Source organism: Eumetopias jubatus, unplaced genomic scaffold, assembly GCF_037043125.1.
Source record: "Eumetopias jubatus isolate StellerSeaLion01/CBP00866 unplaced genomic scaffold, mEumJub1_p1.0 scaffold_4, whole genome shotgun sequence".
Classification (NCBI taxonomy): Eukaryota; Metazoa; Chordata; class Mammalia; order Carnivora; family Otariidae; genus Eumetopias; species Eumetopias jubatus.
The window spans coordinates 3,329,819-3,351,819 of record NW_028274810.1 but is presented as its reverse complement, the minus strand read 5'-3'; the positions used below and the strand labels follow the sequence as shown (position 1 = coordinate 3,351,819).

At 41.0% G+C, this 22,001-nt stretch overlaps 1 protein-coding gene and 1 non-coding gene across 4 annotated transcripts in view; both read left to right on the top strand.

Annotated features, from left to right (window-relative positions):
* The window catches only part of VPS45 (vacuolar protein sorting 45 homolog), a 66,132-nt gene extending 49,111 nt beyond the window's left edge, over positions 1–17,021 (top strand). For all 3 annotated transcript variants that reach the window (XM_028088291.2, XM_028088290.2, XM_028088289.2), the window contains exon 15: positions 16,661–17,021. In XM_028088291.2, coding sequence (XP_027944092.1) covers positions 16,661–16,748 — 88 coding nt within the window. In that variant the 3' untranslated portion in view covers positions 16,749–17,021. The remainder of the gene's footprint in view (positions 1–16,660) is intronic.
* Positions 8,407–8,479, top strand: TRNAK-UUU (transfer RNA lysine (anticodon UUU)). Its single transcript has one exon. It is a non-coding gene; the product is annotated as a tRNA-Lys (tRNA).
* Positions 17,022–22,001: the final 4,980 nt, after the last annotated feature.

Below are 22,001 nucleotides of genomic sequence, written 5' to 3'. Positions count from 1 at the left end.
AATCACAAGGTGTAAGGAGACCGGAGAGGCTGGGAAAAGGAGAGGGAGCTGCAATGAGAGAGTTATCTGGGGCCTCACAGTGGAGAGCCTTGTCGACTCTTGCAAGGACTGGTTTTCACTATGAGTTAGAGAGCATTGTCAGGTGTGGGGTCTGTTTGTTTTTTAACAGTTTTATCGAAATATAACTTATGTTATAAACAATTCATCCCTTTAAAGTATACAATTCACTGGTTTGGGGTTTGTTCACAGATGTGTGCAACCATTACCACAGTCAATTTTAGAATATTTTCAACACCTCAGAAGGAATTTCCCTCACGCCAGGCCTAAGCAACCACTAATCTATTTTCTGTTTCTATAGATTTCCATGTTCTGAACTTTTCATGTAAATGGAACCATAGAATATAGTCTTTTGTGAGTGGTTTCTTTTACTTAGTATAACGTTTTCCAGGTTCATCCATGTTGTAACCTGTATCCTTTTTAATCGTTCCTTTTTAATGCTGAAAACATTTCATTGTATGCATATGTCATATTTTGTTTATCCATTTGTCAGTGGTGGACATTTGAGCTGTTTCCACCTTTTGGCTGTTATAAATAATGCTGCTATAAACACTTATGTACTAGTTTTTGTGTGTATTGTAGGTTTTTGAGCAGAATCGTGTAACCTGACATATTTTATCAGGATCATGCTGGCTATCAAAGCTAATATGCTTAAGAGAAGTATTATTTATCTTAAAGGTTCAAAATAAACATGTGTTGTTATAAAAATGCAAATTCCTAGGTGTATTTAAATGAACAATACCCACTATTTATTCACCTACAATAGACTGATCTGTTATTCTAGTTATGTTTCTGATGCACATGATCCTACCTTGCAAATAAATGAGCATCTTGGTTAGGGATTTGAGCTGGCTTGCCTTATCACTTCACAAGTCAATCAATATTAAAGAGTCCTAGTCCCTGCTGGCTGCAATTGACACTTTAAGTTAGCTATGTGAGCTGAGAGGCCAAGAACCAGATCCGTATGGATGGAATTGTTCTCCCAGTAGAAGAAATCCCTCTGTCTTCTCGGAATTCAGGATAGAAGTGGGGCCGAAGAGGAAGGCTAGGTAGGTGTATTAGCCAACAGTGCTGCCATTGCCTGAACCCCACCTAGACTTAGGTGAAGAGAGCACTTCAGTGTCCAGTGCTATCAGTTTAGTTACTTAAGAATTTTGACAAGGAGGAAAACATACCCTGCTAGAAGGTGACCCCAGATCAACAGTCCTCTTACTGCCAGATTCCCTTTTGAACCGATAATAATGACTACGCATAGTAGGTTCTCTGTAATACTCCTGAGTTCAATTAAACTCTCTATATACCTGCACAATAATTAATGGTCCCGTTTTTCAGTTATTTTCTGAAAGCAAAGACAAATGAAGAAAAACAAGCTTTCCTCCCCCCAAGTAATTCATTGTCATTATAATAAAAAAATTAAATATTAAAGTAAAAATCTTGGGCACCTGGGTGGCTCAGATGGTTAAGCGTCTGCCTTCGGCTCAGGTCATGATCCCAGAGTCCTGGGATCGAGTCCCGCATCAGGCGCCCTGCTCAGCAGGGAGCCTGCTTCTCCCTCTGCCTCTCTCTCTGTCTCTTATGAATAAATAAATAAAATCTTTTAAAAAAAAGTAAAAATCTTTCATAACAGTACAACTAAAGTTAACCACTGTCAGTATTTTGGCATGTTCCTTCCTATTTTTCTTTACCTAAAGTTTTTTTTCTTTTGTGTTTGTTTTGGTTTGGTTTTTATGTTTTTTTGCTGAGTGCGGAGCCCAATGCAGGGCTTGAACTCATGACCCTGAGATCAAGACCTGAGCTGAGATCAAGAGTTGGACACTTAACCAACTGAGCCACCCAGGCGCCCCACGTTTTATTTTGTTTTTGACATAATTAGGATCATATTGTCTATATAGTTTTCTACTTGTTTTCTTTTAATTATATTGAGAATACTTTCCCATGTTATTAAAAATTATTTAAAATAGGGGCACCTGGGTGGCTCAGTCATTAAGCATCTGCCTTCAGCTCGGGTCATGATCCCAGGGTCCCACAATCGAGCCCTGCGTCGGGCTCCCTACTCAGCAGGAGGCCTGCTTCTCTCTTTCCCACTTCCTCTGCTTGTGTTCCTGCTCTCGCTGTCTCGCTCTCTGTCAAATAAATAAAATCTTTTTTAAAAATTATTTAAAATCTTAATAGCTGTATAATTTCAACTTTAAGAATGTGTCTTTAGGGGCGCCTCGGGTGGCTCAGTTGGCTAAGCATCCAACTCTTGATTTCGGCTCAAGTCATGATCTCAGAGTCATGAGATTGAGCCCCACATCGGGCTCCACCCTGGTCATGGAGCTTGTTTAGGATTCTCTCTCTCTCCCTCTGCCTCTCCCCCGCCACTCACTTGTGCACACTCTCTCTCTCTCAAAAAAAAAAAAAAAAATGTGTCTTTAACCATTACTGTTAGACATTTAGATTGTTTACCATTTTTGTTTAATATGATGTCAGTAAACATCTTGTATATTGATAAACCCTTGTCCCATCTCTGACTATTTCCTTAAGATAAAAGTGCAGTGAGGCAGACTCAAATATTACTACTAGAAGTATAAATTGGTATAACTTTTCTGGAAAGCAATTTGACTTTATGTATTCAAAGATATGGGGTTGACTTCAGGGCTCTTGTTGTTGTTGAGGCAGTGCGAGTTTCCTGATTTTTTAGAAGCCCTGGCTCAGGTGATGGAAATGTTCTATATCTTGATTAAGGAAATGGTTACACTATTGTATTCATTTGTCAAAATCATCAAATGATGCCCTTAAAATTGGTAAATTCTATATCAGTAAGAAATTAAAATTTTTAAAAAGTACTGTAGTATCAAACTGACACTTTTTTCTTGATATAGTCAGAAAGATGAAAAAGTAATTTAAAAAGGAATAGTTTTCTCACTGTGTAATTCAGTGTTTTTTAACACCATTGCTCTAGAACCACCTGATATTAGCTAGCATTATGAGTCACATACCTGGAGAAACACTGATCCATAGCAGTTCCTAAAAGGGGGTCATGATGATACCAAGAACTAAAATTTATTTAGTACCTACTATGTGCTAGACACTGTTTTAACACGTTATACCTGTGCTATCCAATAAGGTAGCCGCGAGTCACGTGTAGTTATTGAGCACCTGATACGTGGCTAGTCTAATTTGAGGTGTGCTACAGGTATAAAATATATATCAATCGCAAAGATTTAGTACCAAAAAAAGTGTAAAATATCTCATTAATAATTTTTAGAAGTTGATAATGTTTTAGATATATGGGTTAAGTCAAATATGCTATTAAAATTAATTTTACCTTGGGGCACCTGGGTGGCTCAGTAGGTTAAGCATCTGCCTTCGGCTCAGGTCATGATCCCAGCATCCTGGGATCAAGCCCCGCATCAGGCTCCTTCCCAGGGAGCCTGCTTCTCTCTGCCTGCCTGTCTGCCTACTTGTGATCTCTCTCTCTCTGTCAAATAAATAAATAAGATCTTTAAAAAAATTAATTTTGCCTTTCTTTTTTACCTTTCTAATATAGTTGTAGAACATTTAGAATTACACAGCAGCTCACATTTGTAACTTGCTTTACGTTTCTGCTGGATTGTACTGCCTTACCCATTCAGTTTTGTTTCAGTCTCGTGATGACCCAACAAAGTAGATATTTTTATTATTATCACTGATTTCATTTTTCAGATGAGATTGAGGTTTTAGGGAAGTGAAAACTTGTCCAAAGTCATAGAGCTAATAAGTGACAAAGCTGGACTTGAACTCAGTCTGTTTCCAGTCTGGGCACCTAAGCACTCGGTTGAAATAATATTTTAAGAAGGTTTATCTAGCTATGATTATTTTAATCTCTTGCTTATAAATGTCACTTATAAGGTAGGCAAAATTTGTTTTTACCAAATGGACAATATATGAAACTTTCTGCCTACTAAGAAATATTGTAAACCAAAGCAGGGGGAAAAATAGTACAAAAGTAAGGAATCATTTAGTGTTGTTTTAAGATTTTTGTCATCGACGATGGACTCTGAAAAACAAACTGAGGTTTCTAGAGGGGAGGGGGTTGGGGGATGGGTTAGCCTGGTGATGGGTATTAAAGAGGGCACGTTCTGTGTGGAGCACTGGGTGTTATGCACAAACAATCATGGAACACTACATCAAAAACTAATGATGTATGGTGATTAACATAACAATAAAAATTAAAAAAAGATTTTTGTCATCGAAATGTAATTAAGAATGAGATTTAAGACAATGTTGCTCTTTGAATAAAAATGGTTAATTTAATTAACTAGTTGCAGCTGTTGATGATGCCTAAGTGTTGGTAATAATATAATCCTGACAGAGTAAGTCACTAACAATGTAGAGAGTACAGGTTTTTTCTGTAGAGAGCACAGTTTAGGATTTAGAAAACAGTTGGCATTTTGAATTTCTATAAATAAATTTGAAGGTGGGAGGGGGCTGATTCATATCATCAATAGGTACTTTATAGATTTCTACCTAAACAAGTAACACTAGAAACTTGGACCTTCTCCTGTAACCACGAGTTGGTTCGATCTCTGAATTATTTAGAAAAAATTAGGATCCTGTAACAATTTGTGTTTCAAAGGAAGAGGAATCCAGAGGACACTCTTGTTCACTTATGGGCATTTCAGGATCGGTTTTGAAACAGTTGGAATCATCACCGTCTCTGTAGAGATGCTGGGGGGACTTTACTTTCCTGCTGGGACCAGAGTTGTGATGGAGTGTATCCCCTGTCAGTAAATGAGAGAGACACAGGGGCAAGAGAGTCAGAGGTAGATACCATCTGGTCCCAGAGCAGCACTCATCCCCTTCCCAGGTCGCTCCATCTCACACCCAGCCCCGTGCCATCCAGTACACCTTTCTCCTTTGCATAAACTTGGTTAAATAGTTTGTTTCTTGTAGCCAGAATGTTGCGTTTTAGGAAAATGTTCTTGTCTCTTACAAGTTTGTAGGGCGTGCTTTTTTGTATGGTATGTAAGACCCAATACATACTTGCTTATTTGTTTCGGGCTTTGTTGGATGAAACAATAAAAGGTTGAAAATGGAAGGAAAAGTTCAACATTTCTAACTCTGTGGAGTGACACAAAAGTGACTTGTTTCCTTCCTGTTTTATCTACATTTCTATGTTTTTATGATAAAATACTAAAATGTTCTACAGATTTTTAAAAGTCATCGACCTGATGTCATTGGGATTATTAAGTGCTAAGGGTAGTTGGTTATCCTCAGCACAACCCCGAGTTGTCATTCCTCCACCAAAGCTGTATTGCCTTCCCCAACCGCGAATGATGCATCCGTCAAGACACCTGTTCTTTCACTGGGATTATCATTAGAGCCTCTGGGCTGAATAGGACCTGTGATTTACAAATCACCTTTGGGTACCCTTTGGTCTTTTTTTTAATATATCTTTTTTTTAATTTAAACTTAATTAACATTATTATTAGTTTCAGAGGTAGAGGTTAGTGATTCATCAGTTGCATATAACACCCGGTGCTCATTACATTCCGTGCCGTCCTTAATGCCCATCACCCAGTTACCCCATTCCCCCACCCACCTCCCCTCCAGCAGCCCAGTTTGTTTCCTGCAGTTAAGTCTCTTATAGTTTCTCCCCCTCTCTGATTTTATTCTTCCCTTCCTTCCCCTATGATCCTCTGTCTTGTTTCTTAACTTCGACATAATGAGTGAGATCATATGATAATTGTCCTCCTCTGACTGACTTCACTTAGCATAATACCCTCTAGTTCCATCCATATCGTTGTACATGGCAAGATTTCTCTTTTTTTTTTTGGTCGCTGAGGAATATTCCATTGTGCATATATACCACATCTTCTTTATCCATTCATCTGTCGAAGGACAGCTGGCTGGGCTCTTTTGGCTATTGTGGACATTGTTGCTCTATCGGCAAAGAAGTCAAACTTTCACTATTGCACATGACATAATACCCCTTGGTCTTTCGAAAGGCAGTGTGCATAGCAGTTACGAGCATGGGCCCCAGCGCCAGACTACCTTTGTTAAATCCCACTTTTGCCATGTGTCCACTTGTATGACTATGCAAACTATTTAACCTTTTTGCACCTCAGTTTCTCAGCTGTAAAAGGGAGGTCATAATAGCTCTTTCATATCATTTTTGTGACGACTGGATAATAGAATATATATAAAATGCTTGGAGGAGAATCTGGCACAGTGTAAGCACTCTGTTACTCGCTGCCGCTGATACCGTTACTATTGTATTTGGGGGACACAAAAGGGACTTTGGATATTATTCATCATCACCACCTCTGTCATCTCCTGTACTTCCAAATCATTTGTTTTGAAAACCTTCACTTTAATATAATTCGAGAGCAGAATTATATTATTATCCCAAGTAGGAATATACTGGGGCAGTGATGAAATTTACTATGAAGGTAGCCCTGTTGCCAGATGACCCTTGTGGTCTATGAGGACAAAAATTTTTAGTAGCTCAAGTTCCATTTGTGCTCACTTCAGATGTCCCCTTTGAGGCTGCCAGAGTCAGCACCTCTGTAATTAATAGGTCTGCAGAGTCTTTAGCAACTATGCTTGCTACAGGTAGGTTATTTGGGGGCTTTGTTTCTTGCATTTTTTATGGGGGTCACCCTTCTCCCATAGTTGTGGTGGCTCTGACAGATTGATGTGGTCTTGAATGTTCCCAGTGGTGAGAAAATACATCTCTAGCTCTTTTTGTTTTCAGATGATAACCTCCTTTCAGACCTCCATGTAAGTGTTATTACAGGCGGTTCTGTCCCTGAGGAGTCCATCTTGTGCCCTGTGGACTAAGAGGGTAACCCTTCCTCCTCACATGCACTCCAGTGAATGATACATGCACAGTGCTGGATACATGCAGAATCCCATTGCTTGCTTTTTTGTCCTGTTTCTTCTCAGTGGGAGAAGAAATAAAGCCAAGGGCTCCTTTTTGTTTGTTTTCTTTTGCTTGGCTTTTTGTTTTGTTTTGTTTTGTTTTTATAAGTCAGGTGTCCAGTACTAAGGTGGGAAATGGGAAGGAGTAGCTACATTTTTCAGTAGGCAGTACATTGTTTGTAAGAAAGTGTCATAGGACAAAGTATCCTCAGTGGAACTGGTTTATAATCAAGGAAATATTTTACGTCTTAATTCAGTGTTTCCTAAGGTCTGTCCTATAGAAAATGTGTTTGGTATATTTGTTGGGTGTTGATAGGTAGTGCCTTAAAAAAGGGTTCTATAGCCAACTAAGTTTAGAAAATACTGCATCCTTCTCTTGGAAAGTCAGAATTCACATTAGTGTGTTGAAGATTCTGAGAAACTCCACAGTAAAGAAACCCATTCAGCTTTTTTTCCCCTTTATTGTATTTTAACATATTTTTATATTTATAAATATATGTAACATACAAGTTAGAAGGTATAATAATATAATGAACACCCTTGAATCCTTCACATAACCCAAGAACTAGAAAATTGCCAATAACATGGATCTGTTTGTATTCCTCTCCAATTATATCCCTTACCTCCCTACAACAGGTAAGCACTATGCTACATCTTGTGTTTAGTTCCCTTGCTTTGGTGGGAGATTTTTATTGCTTATCTATATATTTCTAAACAATGCATTATTTAGCTTTGCTTATTTTTGAGCTTTATAAAAAATGGTTTCATATTTTTTTCACTCAACATTGCTTCTAAGATTCATCTATATTGTACCATATAACCTTTGTTCACTCCTTTTTCAGTGCTATGTAACATTTTATTGTGTGAACATACCACAGTTTACTTCTCCATTCACCTGTCCATCTACCCTTAAGTTGTTGGCTTTTTGTTTAGTTTAGTCTTGTCTTGTTTACTGTTATTGCTTTTATCAAAGAGCAGCAAGAGGAAATGTGAGCCACGATATTGACGGAGGTTATGATTATATTGTTTGGGAGCACAAGGGAAAATATTTCTTGAGTAGCTGCTTTATACATGGTATTATTCAAGTCAGCGTCTAAAATTCAAAGAAAATAATATGTCCTTATCTTTGATGATCATATGGTCCAGTGGAGGGGGATCAAAAAATTTTGTATTTCTCAAATCAGGATATAATTAGTCCCAGGGACACAAAAAAGCACAAAATAAACATGACACATTTCTTGGAGAGTCCATTTTCTTATACTTTGGGGAGATGTTCAGAGGTAGAATTAAATAACTGATTAGTACCTTAAAATATGCTTATATCAAAATTTAAAAGGTCCTTTTATGAAAAATAACAAAATTTTTATGGAGTTTTAAAAAACAAAATACCAGACTTCAAAGAAAGATGTAAGGTGGTAAACCAATTTGGACTATACCCTTGAGACTAATAAATTCAGGGGTGCCTGGCTGGCTTAGTTGGTAGAGCATGTGGCTTTTGATCTCAGGGTCGTGAGTTCAAGCCCCACATTGGGCATGGAACCTACTTAAAAAATAATAATAATAAGTTCATTCTTTTCTGTTGTTAGGGGTTTTCGGGTACAAAAATTTGTGAAGTGTTACTGGGTATTTACCTTAAAGATAAAAATGTAGTGATCCAAAGGGGCACCCGCACCCCAATATTTATAGCAGGAACATCCACAATAGTCAGACTGTGGAAAGAGCCCAAATGTCCATCAACAGATGAATGGATAAAGAAGATGTGGTCTGTATATACAATGGAATATTATGCAGCCATCAAAAAATGAAATCTTGCCATTTGCAACGACGTGGATGGAACTAGAGGGTATTACGCTAAGCGAAATAAGTCAATCAGAGAAAGACAATTATATGATCTCACTCATATATGGAATTTAAGAGATAAAACAGAGTATCATAGGGGAAGAGAGGGAAGAATAAAACAAGATGAAATCAGAGAGGGAGAGAAACCATAAGAGACTCTTAATCATAGGAAACAAACTGAGGGTTGCTGGAGGGGCAGGGATGGGGGGATGGGGTAAGTGAGTGATGGACATTAAGGAGGGCATGTGATGTAATGAGCACTGGGTATTATATGAGACTGATGAATCACTGACCTCTACCTCTGAAACTAATACATTCTATGTTAATTAATTGAATTTAAATAAATTTTTTTTTTATTTTGAGAAGTGTTAATGCATGTAACTTAAGTAAAATGTGTCCTAAATAGAAGTAACTAATTCAAGCAAAGTAATCAGGAAATACTTCACAGAGGAGATAGCATTTGAGCTAGACCTTAAAGAATAAGTTGGATTTCCATAGGAAGAGCAGTCAGGGATAAGGAAACAGCATAGTTAAGGACAGGAACTTAAAAAAGAAAAAAAAAAAAAGAGGAACAGCACATTTGAGAAATACTGAGAAGTTCTTTATGGGTAAATCATATATCCAGTGAAGAGCTGTATATAAGATTCCTATCTTTGTCAGACATCGGTGCTTGAATGCCAGTGGTTTTCTTTGCTCCTGATAAAATTGCTGTTGGATATTTAGAAAATGTTTAGCATGACAGGTGACATTTAAGATGAGGTCTTAACTTTTTTAAAAAATATGAATCTGGGGGTGCCTGGGTGGCTCAGTCAATTAAGCATCTGTCTGGCTCAGGTCATGATCCTGAAGTCCCAAGATCGTGTCCCACCTCGGGCTCCCTGCTCGGTGGGGACCCTGCCTCTCCCTCTCCCTCTGCCTGCCACTCCCTCTGCTTGTGCTCTCTCACTCGTGCTCTCTCGCTCTCTCTCAAATAAATAAAATAGAAATACGTATCTGATTAAGATATTCACTCAGCAAACTCTAAATTCAGCATCTATTTTTTACTGCAGATACACAGATCAAAAAGATACTAGTCAAGATGTACATTAACTGGTAAGAGAAGCCATTAGAAGAGAACTCCCCATGCTCTCACTGCCACCACCCCCTCTGCCATCTGTCCCATCCCCTGGGACCAGTGTTCTTAGCCTAGCTCACCCCCAGGTAGGCACCAGGTCTCATCCCTCACCTCCTCCAGGATATCACTCCAAATTGACTCCTCTCTCCTCAATCAGTTTTTCTCATGCTAGTGGATCATTCATAGAAGCATAGAAACATACTGACTTTAACCCTGCCTTTAAAAATCCTGTATTAGCCTCTTATCTCTTTCCAGGTTCCATATCATTTCTCTGTTCTCTTTTGTGGCAAAAATTCTTGAAGAACTGTTTCTAATCATTGTCTCTGATTCCTCTCCTTACATATTCTCTTGAACCCACAGACTCTTTTAAGCCTCAATCTGTTCAGGCTTTCACCCCATCACTCTCTGGAATTGTTCTTGCTATGGTCCCCAGGGACCTCCACATGGCTAACCCCAGAGTCAGCTTTTAGCACTCATTTTACTTGACCTGTCAGCAACATTTGATGCAGTTGTTCAGTCTCTTCCCTTGGAAACACCTTCATCTCTTAGCTTCCAGAAACTATAATCTCCTGTTCTTCCTACCTCACTGGCCATTCCTTCTCTGTCACTTTTGTTCATTTCTCCTATTTTGGGAATCCCTGGAACTCTGTCCTTAGACCACCTCTCTTCTTCTCTCTCCATACCCACTTCCTTGGCAATCTCATCCAGGCTCATGGCTTTAAAATCTGTCTGCTACTGACTCCTAAATTTATATCTCTCATCCAGAGTTTTTCAGCCTCAGCACTATTAGTGTTTGGGACCAGATAATTCTTTGTTGCGGTGAACTGTCCTGTGCATTGTAGGATGTTCAGCAACATCCCTGGCTTCTACACAGTGGAAACCAGTGGCATTTCACCAGTTACGACAACCAAAACTGTTTCCAGACATTGCCGGCTGTCCCGTGGGGATAAAATCACATCTCCTCTCTCACACCCCTCCCCATTAAGAACCACTGTTTCTAGTCTGAACTTCCCCCCCAAACTCCAGATTTGTATATTCAGCTGTCTACTTGACACTTCTATTTGAATGTCTAATTATCCATATTTAACACGATCAAGACCAAGCTTCTGATACACCTTTCTAAACACGATCCTCCCTCAGACTTTCCATCTCAGTTAATTGCATATCCATCCTTCTAGTTACTTAGGCCAAAAACTTGGTGTTTTCTTGACTCCCCTGCATCCTGATTCATCAGTAAATCTTACGATCCTTTCCTTCAAAATATGTCCAGAATCTGACACCTCTCACTACTGCTGTCCTAATCCATGACACCACCATTTCCCACCTGGATTGTTACAATTGCCTCACCCTTAACCCTTAACCCTACAGTCTGTTCTCTGGGTCACTCTAGTGATATGTCTAGTGATAGCGACATGCCCAGGTCACTCAGGCAAGTCTCATCTCTGCACAAAAGCCTCCAGGGTTACCCATCTTACTCAGGGTAAAAATCAAAATCCTTACAATAAGCTACCAGGCCTCACGTGATCTCATCTTCCTACTCCCCTCCATCCCCTTCCTTAACATCTCCAGTCTTATATCTCACTACCCAATACCTTAATTACTTCACTCCAGCCACAGTAGCCTCCTCTCTGTTCCCTGAACACACCCGGCCTTGGTCCCTTTGCACTTGCCCTTCCCCCAGATACCTTCCCTTGCCTCATTCAGGTCTTGGCTCAGATGTCAGTTTCTCAGTGAGGCCTTCCTTGACCACAGGATTTAAAATCTCACACCACCAGCACCACCTCCAACTCTTTTTCAAACCTGCTGTATTTTCCTCCAAAGCACTTTGTTCATCTCACATACTGTAGAGAGGCAATGCTGCATCGTGCTTAGGAGAACAAACTCTGAAGGCAGATGCCTGGGTTTGTATCCCGACTCTGTCACTTTGAAGATGTAAGACCTTGGCTTCTCTGAGCCTCCATTTCTTTGTAACGTGGGATAGTTTTTATCTCATGAGAACCTCGCATACAGTGATATGAGCTCACCATTATTATTACTGTTATGTTATTATTACTTTTCACTTATTAATTTCATTTACCTTCCCTTTCTCCCATTGGAATATAAATCCCATGAGGGAAGAATTTTTTTTTTTACTTATTGCTATATTTACAGCTTCTAGAGCAGTGCCTGGCACATAGTAGGCAGTTAATAAATATTTGTTAATCAAATTGTTACCTCTGGAAAGAGCAATGGGGAGAAGAAAGGTCCGGGAGCCTTGAGCTCTATGCGTACTATTCAAAACTTTTGCCAAAAGAATGTGTTCATGTATTACTTGTGTCCTCAAAAAGCTTATAGGCTTACGTGGAAAAAGACATAGAGACAAATGAATTCCTAGAGGATTGATAACGCGAGAGTTGAGTTGTAACAGATGCACAGTTCAGATAAAGTACGGGAGGGATGGGGCAGCCTTGCAGACGGAGGGAATAGTGTGTGCAGAAGCAGAGAGGTAGGGGACATGATAGCAGCGCCGACAGCTGTAAGCAGCGGACATGGAGAGGGCTTGTCAGTGCTCTGGGCTGTTAAACGCTCCATCATATCCTTCTCTCTCACCCACTCCTGTGTTGCAGCATCTCCAGCTAAGTGTTTGGCTGTAATTAGAAGATTATTACTCCATTAACGCAAATATTTGGGTTTTTTTTTTTTCTCATTATTTTCCAGGAAGTCTTTTTCTAGGCTCCTGCTTCCTATAAATGCCATTCATTTTGTTTCATTTACCACTTCACATTCGATTCTAGCTTCCTTTGGTGTCTTTGGTTTTTTATTATGAAGAAACTCATAATTTCTATCTGTGGAATAGAGTGAAAAAAAGGGAGATATAAGTGTTAGATAGATAGATAGATAGAGATAGTCTTATACAGCTTTGTTTAGAAGCACAGTTGTTCAACTCAATTGCTTAAGTAATTACAATCTAAAATCCTTTGAGTGTTAGTTTCCAGTTCCTTACCAAAGACTGAAAAGTGAACAAACTCTTTTTCCAATGCATGATACAAGAGTTTTTGAAGTTGACTCTTTTTTTTTAACATTTATTTATATATTTGAGAGAGTGTGTGCGCATATGGGCGCAAGTTGGGAGAGAGGGGGAGAGAATCTCAAACAGACTCCCCCACTGAGCACGGAGCCAGACCAGGATCAGTCTCATGACCCATGAGATCATGACCTGAGCCAAAATCATGAGTCAGACACTTCACCGACTGAGCCCCCCAGGCGACCCTTGGGGTTGACTTTTTAAAATTAGGTCTCTTGGGGCACCTGGGTGGCTCAGTTGGTGCAGCGGTGGACTCGATTTTGGCTCAGGTCATGATTCCAGGGTTGTGAGATCAAGCCCCACATCAGGCTCCATGTTGGGCACCCGCTTAAGATTCTCTCCCTTTCCCTCTGCCTCTCCCCACCTCTAAGTAAATAAATTAATAAAATAAAATAAAATCAGGGCTTTTTCTCTGCCCACCTGGCTTCTCTCCATAAAGTTGTGAATGATGACAGCACAAACCAAGACAAGCAGTAGCATTAATCCCCTCCGGTAGCTCCTGGTACCATCTTTGTTTATGTGTTGTCTCACATTGAGTTGTGATTGTGTATCCGTCTCTAAGAGTCCCTTAAAGGTAGGAATCATAACAAGTGTTCCTTTGTACACCTAGCTCAGTGCCTACTTGATAATGAATGCTTAGTAAAACACCTGTTAAATTGAACTGAGCTGAATTGAATTAGATTATGATATCACAGGAGAAGGGAATTTTTGAATTTGCTTCTAAAGTGAAATTGATTTAAAACAAAGCTAGATTCGAGGATCATAGGGGAAGGGAGGGAAAACCGAATGGGAAGAAATCAGAGAGGGAGACAAACCATGAGAGACTCTTGACTCTGGGAAACAAACTGAGGGTTGTGGAAGGGAGGTGGATGGGAGGATGGGGTAACTGGGTGATGGGCATTAAGGAGGGCACGTGATGTGATGAGCACTGATTGTTATATGCAACTAATGAATCAGTGAACACTATGTCAAAAACTAATGATGTACTATATGTTGGCTAATTGAATTTAAATAAATCTCTATATGCAAAAAAAAGCTAGGAAACAAAAGTCATTCTTTTGTTGTTGTTTTTAAACATAGTCTAAATTTGGGGTATAGATACCAATATGTTCATCGCCCATAATTTTTAAAGCATTCTGCTGTGACTCATCAAAGTCCTCAAATAGATCCTTTTTAAAAGTCACAATGGCCCTAGGAAACAAAATTAGACTTGGCAAATATAAGTAGTATTTTCTCTTTGCAGTCAAGAATGTGGGGTCTTGTTGATACACAGGGGAGGATCTTGAAGTATAATTTCAGTTAAGTTACTTCTTTCCTTTGCACTGGTTGCAGAGTCTGAAGTGAAGCAAAGATCACCTGATAAATTCCTGTAGGGTTTCCCAGCACATTTGTTTCATTCTTACTCTAAGTCACTAATCAAAGACTTCTTGTGTTATCTTTCAAAAAAGCAATGCTGCCTCATTCCCTGACACTTGTTTTCTGCCCTCCAAGTGTCTCCAGTCCAACTGGCCAAAAGCCCAGGCCAGACAAAGGTGCCTGGATTTCAGTAGGGGAATAAATAAATTTAGCTTCTACTCCTTTCCCTCTACTTCATCATTTTTTTTCTTTTGCAAAGGAGTTTGGAATTTAAATCCTCCAAGTCCAGAATCTGCCAGGTCTAAAACTACAAAACGATGGCAATGATAAGGTACCTGGTCATCCCTCCAACCCTCCCTACAGATCTGTCTCCTGAGAGTGACTGCAGCATGCTTACCATACTGCCCCCAGACGCCTGTATCATAGCAAAGGCTCTCTTGCCAACATGTAGCTATTTTGTCTTTTTTTTTTTTAAGATTTTATTTGAGAGGGAGAGAGAGAGAGTGAGCAAGAGGGAGAGGGAGAGAGAATTTGAAGCAGACTCCAAGCTGAGCGCAGAGCCCAGCTCAGGGCTCAGTCCCATGACCGCGAGATCATGACCTGAGACGAAACCAAGAGTTGGACGCTTAACCGACTGCACCACCCAGGCACCCCCATGTGTAGCTATCTTGATGAGCTCATTTATTCAGTACACCGTTACTGGGTCCCTACTAGATATCAGCCTATGTGCTAAGCCCTGCAGATCCAAGCTGAAGAAGGCCTAGACCCGCCCTGAGCAGCTCACCGTCTAGTGTGGTGGCAATAATAGAGAGGGTACCTGGTGAATAACAACACGGAGCCCAAATAGCAGTAGAAGAGTGAGGGTTATAGCGATGGGCGGGATCCATGCAGCCTGAAGAAGTTTGAGAAGGCTTCACAGAAAAGGTGACTTTTAATCGTCAGCCTTAAAGGATAAAAAGGATTTCATCAGACAAAGAAGGGCTGTCTGTCATTTCAGACACAAGACAGAAGAGCACAGCATACAGGTGGGAAAGCTCAGGAGGTGTTTAGGGGATAGCAAATGGCTGGACGCTGCCAGGCGGACAAGCCGCGCTGTGCGTGGGGCCCAAGGGCACAGGTTCCAGGGCCTGGGTTTGAATCCCAGCTCAGCCACTTATTGGCTCTGGTGAACTTGGCAAGTCACTTCACCTCTATAGCTTGGTTTCGTCATCTCTCAAATGAGAAAATAGCATCTACTTCACACATACATATACACATACACATGTGGCTTAAAACAGTCCTCAGAACAAAATAAATACAAGTATTATTATGGGGATACATTATGAAGGGCCTTGAATTTTAATCTGTACATCGTTCTGTAAGCAAAAGAAAGGTTTTTTTAATTTTATTTTATTATGTTAATCACCATACATTATTACATCATTAGTTTTTGATGCAGTGTTTCATGATTCATGGGTATAACACCCAGTGCTCCATGCAGTACATGTAGGAAGGGAAAAATGAAGGGGGGGAAATCGGAGGGGGACTATGGACTCTGAGAAACAAACTGAGGGTTCTAGATGGGAGGAGGGTGGGGGGATGGGTTAGCCTGGTGATGGGTATTAAAAAGAAAGGTTTTAAAGCTGATGAGGTGAAAGTGTGCAATAGGATATCATCTGTGTTTTAGAAAATCAACTCTGGTGCCACTTTGCAGAGTCCCCTCGCTACGAAGGAGACTAGAGGCACAGTCCATGTTCTGAGGCCATTTTAAGAGTCAAATAAGAGGTGCTGATGTAACACGGTTCTCAATTAATATGGTAGCCTTGCTCTTAAAAATTCTGGGTTCCGGGGCACCTGGGGGACTCAGTCAGTTAAGCGTCGGACTCGATTTCAGCTCAGGTCGTGATCTCAGGGTTGTGAGATCCAGCCCCGCATCAGAATCCACACTCAGCATGGAGTCTGCTTGAGATTTTTCCCCCTCCCTCCACCTCCCTTTCTACTCCTCTCACCACTTATGCTCCCTTCTAGGTAGATAGATTTGATAGATAGATGATAGATGGATAGATAGATAAAATTGAAAAAAAAACTGGGTTCCTAACTAGAAATTTCAAACTGGAAACTCAGTCTTAACAGGTCTTCCAGGTTAGTGAGAACCCTGGGGAAGAGCACTAAGGGGTGCTCCTTCTAGTCCGGATGTTTGAGTGTTCAACTGATGCCCCTCTTCTGCACCCAGATAGCAGACCAGTACTCCTTGCATACTAATCATGCTATCCTTTAGCCAGTTACATGTCATGGGCGAGATACTCTGTTTTTGGAGATGCTTTTTTTTTTTTCCTTTGAGTAACCTCAAATCTACTGCTTAGTTTCCTAGAGGAAGTTCTGGCTTCTGGACTGCACAGCCGAAGCAGGGAGAGCTCTCAAGTTCCATCGAGGTCAGCAAGCAGAAGATGAAATGGTGATGGTGAGGTGAAGAGAATGGCGCGACTTCCCCTCTAGGCTCTCTGCAGGCCTTCCCTGCTGGCCAGAGGTGTTGGAGAAGAGCCCTGGGTTTTGTGCTTGTCGTTATAACCCATCTCCAAGTAGCCTGCTAATTCCTGAACTGTTGGCACAGACACCAAGACTCCCAGTGATGAGTTGAGAATAAGTCTATGCCCATCCCAACCCACTTTTCTCATGGTTTCTGTATTAAATAAACAGATGTATTCCTTGTATTTGACAGCACAATCACTTCAGTTTCTGATGAATTCTGTTGGGATCTTACTTGAGAAAACGGTTATCAGAGCTCAGAGGAGTTTAAAAAGTAATCATTTGACGCACACACTACACATCCTCTCTTCTCTTGACCCCTTTTACTTTTCATTAACCACATTCCTGCACACCTCGTTTTTTGAAAACTCATCATGTTTCTGTAAAGAACCATCCCAAAATTGTTCCTACATTGTCTTGTCTTTTGTGGCACTGAGAAACCATGGATGACTACAATAAAAATCCATTTTGTGAAAAGATACAAGTTTTTATTTCTTTGGGGTTAATAACTATTTATGGGAATTCATGAGACGAGGCATGAGCTGGCTTAACACCGAACATAGAGAAGGCATTGCTTCTATCCAAAGGATATTTAAAGTATGTCAAGGCAAATGATAAATTCTGGTGTCAATTTCGATTGTCTTGAAAGCGGTGGAAAGTGGTGATGTCACTAATGCCAGGAAGTTCTGGCATCCTCAAATCATAGCAAAAACACCACAGTGCAATCCTGCCCTGGTTCTCCGTAAGTCCTTTGTATATTTTTTAACCTTATTTTTATGTTGAACATAAAATATTCTCTAGCCTCAGAGAGCCTAAGTTCCAATCCGCCACAGTTATCAGGCTTTGGGAATGCCATGTAGTCTCCTTGTGGCTCAGTGTCCTCATCTGTAAAATAAGAGTAATAGGAGCACCTGGGTGGCTCAGTCAGTTAAGCAGCCAACTCGATTTTAGCTTAGGTCACGATCTCAGGGTCATGAGATTGAGCCCTGAATGTGGCTCTGTGCTCAGTGGGGAGTCGGCTTCTCTCTCTCTCCCTCTCTCTCTCCATCCCTCTCCCTCTGCCCCTCTCCCTGCTTGCCCACTCTGTCTCTAAAATAAATAAATCTTTTGAAAAAATGAGAGTAATAAAGTACCGTCCTCACAGGATTATAAGAATTTGATAATACATATAAAGCACTTAGAACATTGCAAACACTAATAATAGACAATAAGATTGATTCCTGTCTCCAACCTGGGGATACAAAATCACTATACAGAAAGATCAGATTCCTGTCGACCCTCCCACTGCACTAATCAGCAGCTCAAGAAATAAGGGAAAAAATAAAGGTCATTCTATCCAGCTCCCTTTTCCCCATTCCCTCTCCCTTTTCTCCGTTGTTTCTTTAACTCATACTCATGTGAAGCCCTAAGGCTGTGTCCATATTTTAGCTAAGAGCTAAGACCTAAATTCCTTTTTTTTTTTGTGGGTCATTTTTAGGTACATTTTTACAAATTACTCCCTTTTTTGTAATAAAAAAGACTGCCTTCACTTGGGGGCACATTATTTTAATTGCAGCATTTTATGAGTTACATAGTTTTTTCAAATAAACAGAAACCTCCCTCCAAGCAGGATTACCTGTGCTTCCCTTCCCCTTGGCAAGATAACTCTTTGGAATAAGAATAATAACAACAGAGACTTTTCGGGGCGCCTGGGTGGCTCAGTCGGTTAAGCAACCAACTCTTGATTTCAGCTCAGGTCATGATCTCAGGGTGGAGGCATCGAGCCCTGCCTTGGGCTCTCTGCTCATCAGGGAGTCTGCTTGAGATTCTCTGCCTCCCCCTCTGCTCCCTCACTCGCTCTCTGTAAAATAAATCTTTTTAAAAAAAGGAACAGAGACTTCTCATATCATTCCTCCTATTATTTGCCTGCTTCCATTGTGCCTACTCAACTAACACTACCAAGAAATCTAAAAAGTGAGCCTTGGGGCGCCTGGGTGGCTCAGTCGTTAAGCGTCTGCCTTGAGCTCAGGTCATGATCCCAAGGTCCTGGGATCGGGCTCCGTGTCGGGCTCCCTGCTCGGGGGAAGCCTGCTTCTCCCTCTCCCACTCCCCCTGCTTGTGTTCCTTCTCTCGCTGTGTCTCTCTCTGTCAAATAAATAAATAAAATCTTTAAAAATAAATAAATAAAAAATAAAAAGTGAGCCTTATCCTCAAGATGTTTGATGCCAGAAGTTGGCATTTCTTTATTAAGGATCAGAGACTTACATACATTTTTAAATAATTTTTTAAGTATTTTTTTTTAGAGAGAGAGAAACTGTGCATGCACGCGTGTGAGTTGCCGGGGAGGGGCAGAGGGAGGAGGAGAGAATCCCAAACAGGCTGCACAGCCAGCGCAGAGCCCAACTCGGGCACTATTTCACGACCTGAGATCATGACCTGAGCCAAAGTCAAGAGTCCAATGCTTAACCAACTGAGCCATCCAGATGCCCCAAAGACTTACATTTTTATTTAAGATTTACAGAACTGATTACATTATGAGTGGCTCTTTATCTTTACCCTTTAAAAACAGCATTTTCCCTGAAGTCTCATGTGCTTTTAATGACCTCTCTTCCACAGATTGAAATGCTCTAGTCAAATGTCCCATTTATTCTACAAAGCCGAGGCACTGTTTTTAGCTAACCAAATGTTTGGACAGCAGTTTTTGCATGGTAAACTTGCAAGCAGCAACTCACAATCCTTATCGCTGATAGCTCCTTCCTTCCTCCCTTACTTGGAGTAGCTTATAAAACAGTTGAAGAATAAAGTTGCTGGCAGGTGTGTCTTACCTATGGTGATGCTATTAGGGAGGTAACCCCATCACGAGTTCTCCCAGTATCTTCTCTCCACCAAAGAGAGAAATTGGCTTGAGTCATCTTTGTGGTTCATGTGTACGATGGTGTCAAGCTCACTGAGGAGACAGTGCTATGACAATGTGTAAAAGCACCCGTAAATTCCCACTCTGAGAATTCTCACTTAAGAATTGGAATTTGGAAATAGTCCTAAATCCAAAATCCCAATTCAGGTGCCATGATACTCACCTGGTGAGAGAGAAGTGAGCCGAGGAATAGGCCCGGGAGGAGGATGGCCCAGGGAAAGAGGTGTGAGTAACAGGACCCCGGGAGGCAAGGTGAGGGGGATAGGGGCAGGACAGTAAGATGAGACAGTGCAGCAGTGCAGGTTAGTGAAAGAAAAACCCAGAGATTTATGTAACATCTTACGGAGCAAATAGGCAGGAAAGGTTCTCCAGCCCACATGCATCTGTTCTGGAATCTGAAAATTACTTTGGAGGGTTTTGATTTTTTAGCAGTCCCTCTGCCTGATGTTCCACAAAGCTCCAGCACAAAGGACCCCACTACCTTGCATACAGCAGACACTCAGATATTTGTTGACTTTTGAAAGGAGGAGAAAGGAAGATGGGGCAAATGAATCTCTCGTCTCCCATAAGCCAGAATCTGTTTAAACTGTAAATCCAAACTGCTCTCATCTGCCTGGCCAGCAAGCCCTCAAAAGAGCATGCCTGCTACTTTTTCCTCACCAGTACACTGGGACATTTGGCTTCCTTACTTATGAAGATACCCTGGATTTTCTCATTCTTTTTAAAGCACTTTTTAAACAGAGAGTGAGAAATAGAGATGGTGGAAGGGGAGAGGTGGGTGAGGGCGTGTGTGTGTGTGTGTGTGTGTGTGTGTGTGTGTGTGTGTGTACACAAAGCCTAAACAGTAGACTGGAGTCAGAACACCTGGATTCTAATCCAGTTAGCCAGTAACTTTGTAAACATGGCCAAGTCGATTGAGTTGCCATGCAGTTTACTCATTTTCCAAATGGGAATAATATTTATTCCACATACCTCACAAGGTGGCACTAAAGATTTAAAGAAATTATATCTAAGAGCATTTTGAAATGATAAATTTCTGTATCAGTCTAAAATAGAGGCATTAATTACTGTGGTAAATGGAAAGAGGTTAAGAGGAATATTATTGGATGAGGAGGAAAGGGGGTGGCTGGGAAAAGAGAAAAGCCCCTCCTTCATTTGACAGATGCCAGAAAAAGCCAAGACCACCCCATTCCTGAAACCACAAAATTGGTCAATACTTTCTTTTATCTTGAGACATCTCCAGAAAAAAAGAGTTCTTCCTTTTCCCTGCTCTTGTGTGCCAGGGATTTGTATTCATTTTTTGGTCGTTGCATGTCTACCATATGCCAGGCAATGTGTCTGTTAGCTTATTATTGTTCAATAATTAGCTCTAGAGGACAATACTTGCAGATTTTCACAGGACTTCGACAGGTCATCTCCTATATCCCACTAACTTTCCTTGTTGAGGGAATTGGCAGCTCATCCCTCACCAGTTAATATGTTGAGGAACAGAGTTCTAACGAAATTCAGTGACTTGGGGCGCCTGAGTGGCTCAGTGGGTTAAGCCCCCAACTCTTTAGTTTCTGCTCAGGTCACGATCTCAGGGTTGTAAGATGGAGACCCGCCTGGGGCTCTGAGGTCAGTGCAGAGTCTGCTTGTCCCTCTCCCTCTGCTCCTATCTCTCTTAAATAAATAAATAAAATCTAAAATTAAAATTTTTTTAAAAAAGAAAGAAATTCAGTGACTTGACCGAAGGCCACAAAGTCGTGATGATGAAACTAGTACCCAAACCTGGGTTTCCTGACTCCCCACCTCCCCTTAAATCTGTACTGGAAAAAAATGAAGTTCCTAATATAAGTCTGTAAGCTCTGAGGCAGATCTGGTGTGGGAGGCATGAGCAGAGGTTTCCCCTAGTCAGGGCATCCTCTGGGCATGGAGCCCTTCCCTCCACTGGATTCGGATGGGATGTTTCCAGGTCAGTGCAGCAGGAAGAGATACCCAGGTAATAGGAAGTTTAAGCCTCACCTGGAGCTTATATTTAAAGCCACATGGTACTCTGGACAATGGCTTTGGAGACAGAGAAATCTACTCCTGCCAGTACTTAGCGTGTGTGTCTGCATATCCCTCGGCCATCCTGAGTCTCACTTCTATGTGCAATGGAGCTCATACGTATATCCACTTCATACTTAGGAGGCTCAAAGAAGGCCTGAGGCTTTGTAAACTGGTAGCAATATGGATTACTATGCACTCCACTCCCCCCGCGTGCCCCTACACACCAACCAGTACCCCAGTCCTCTGGGAACATA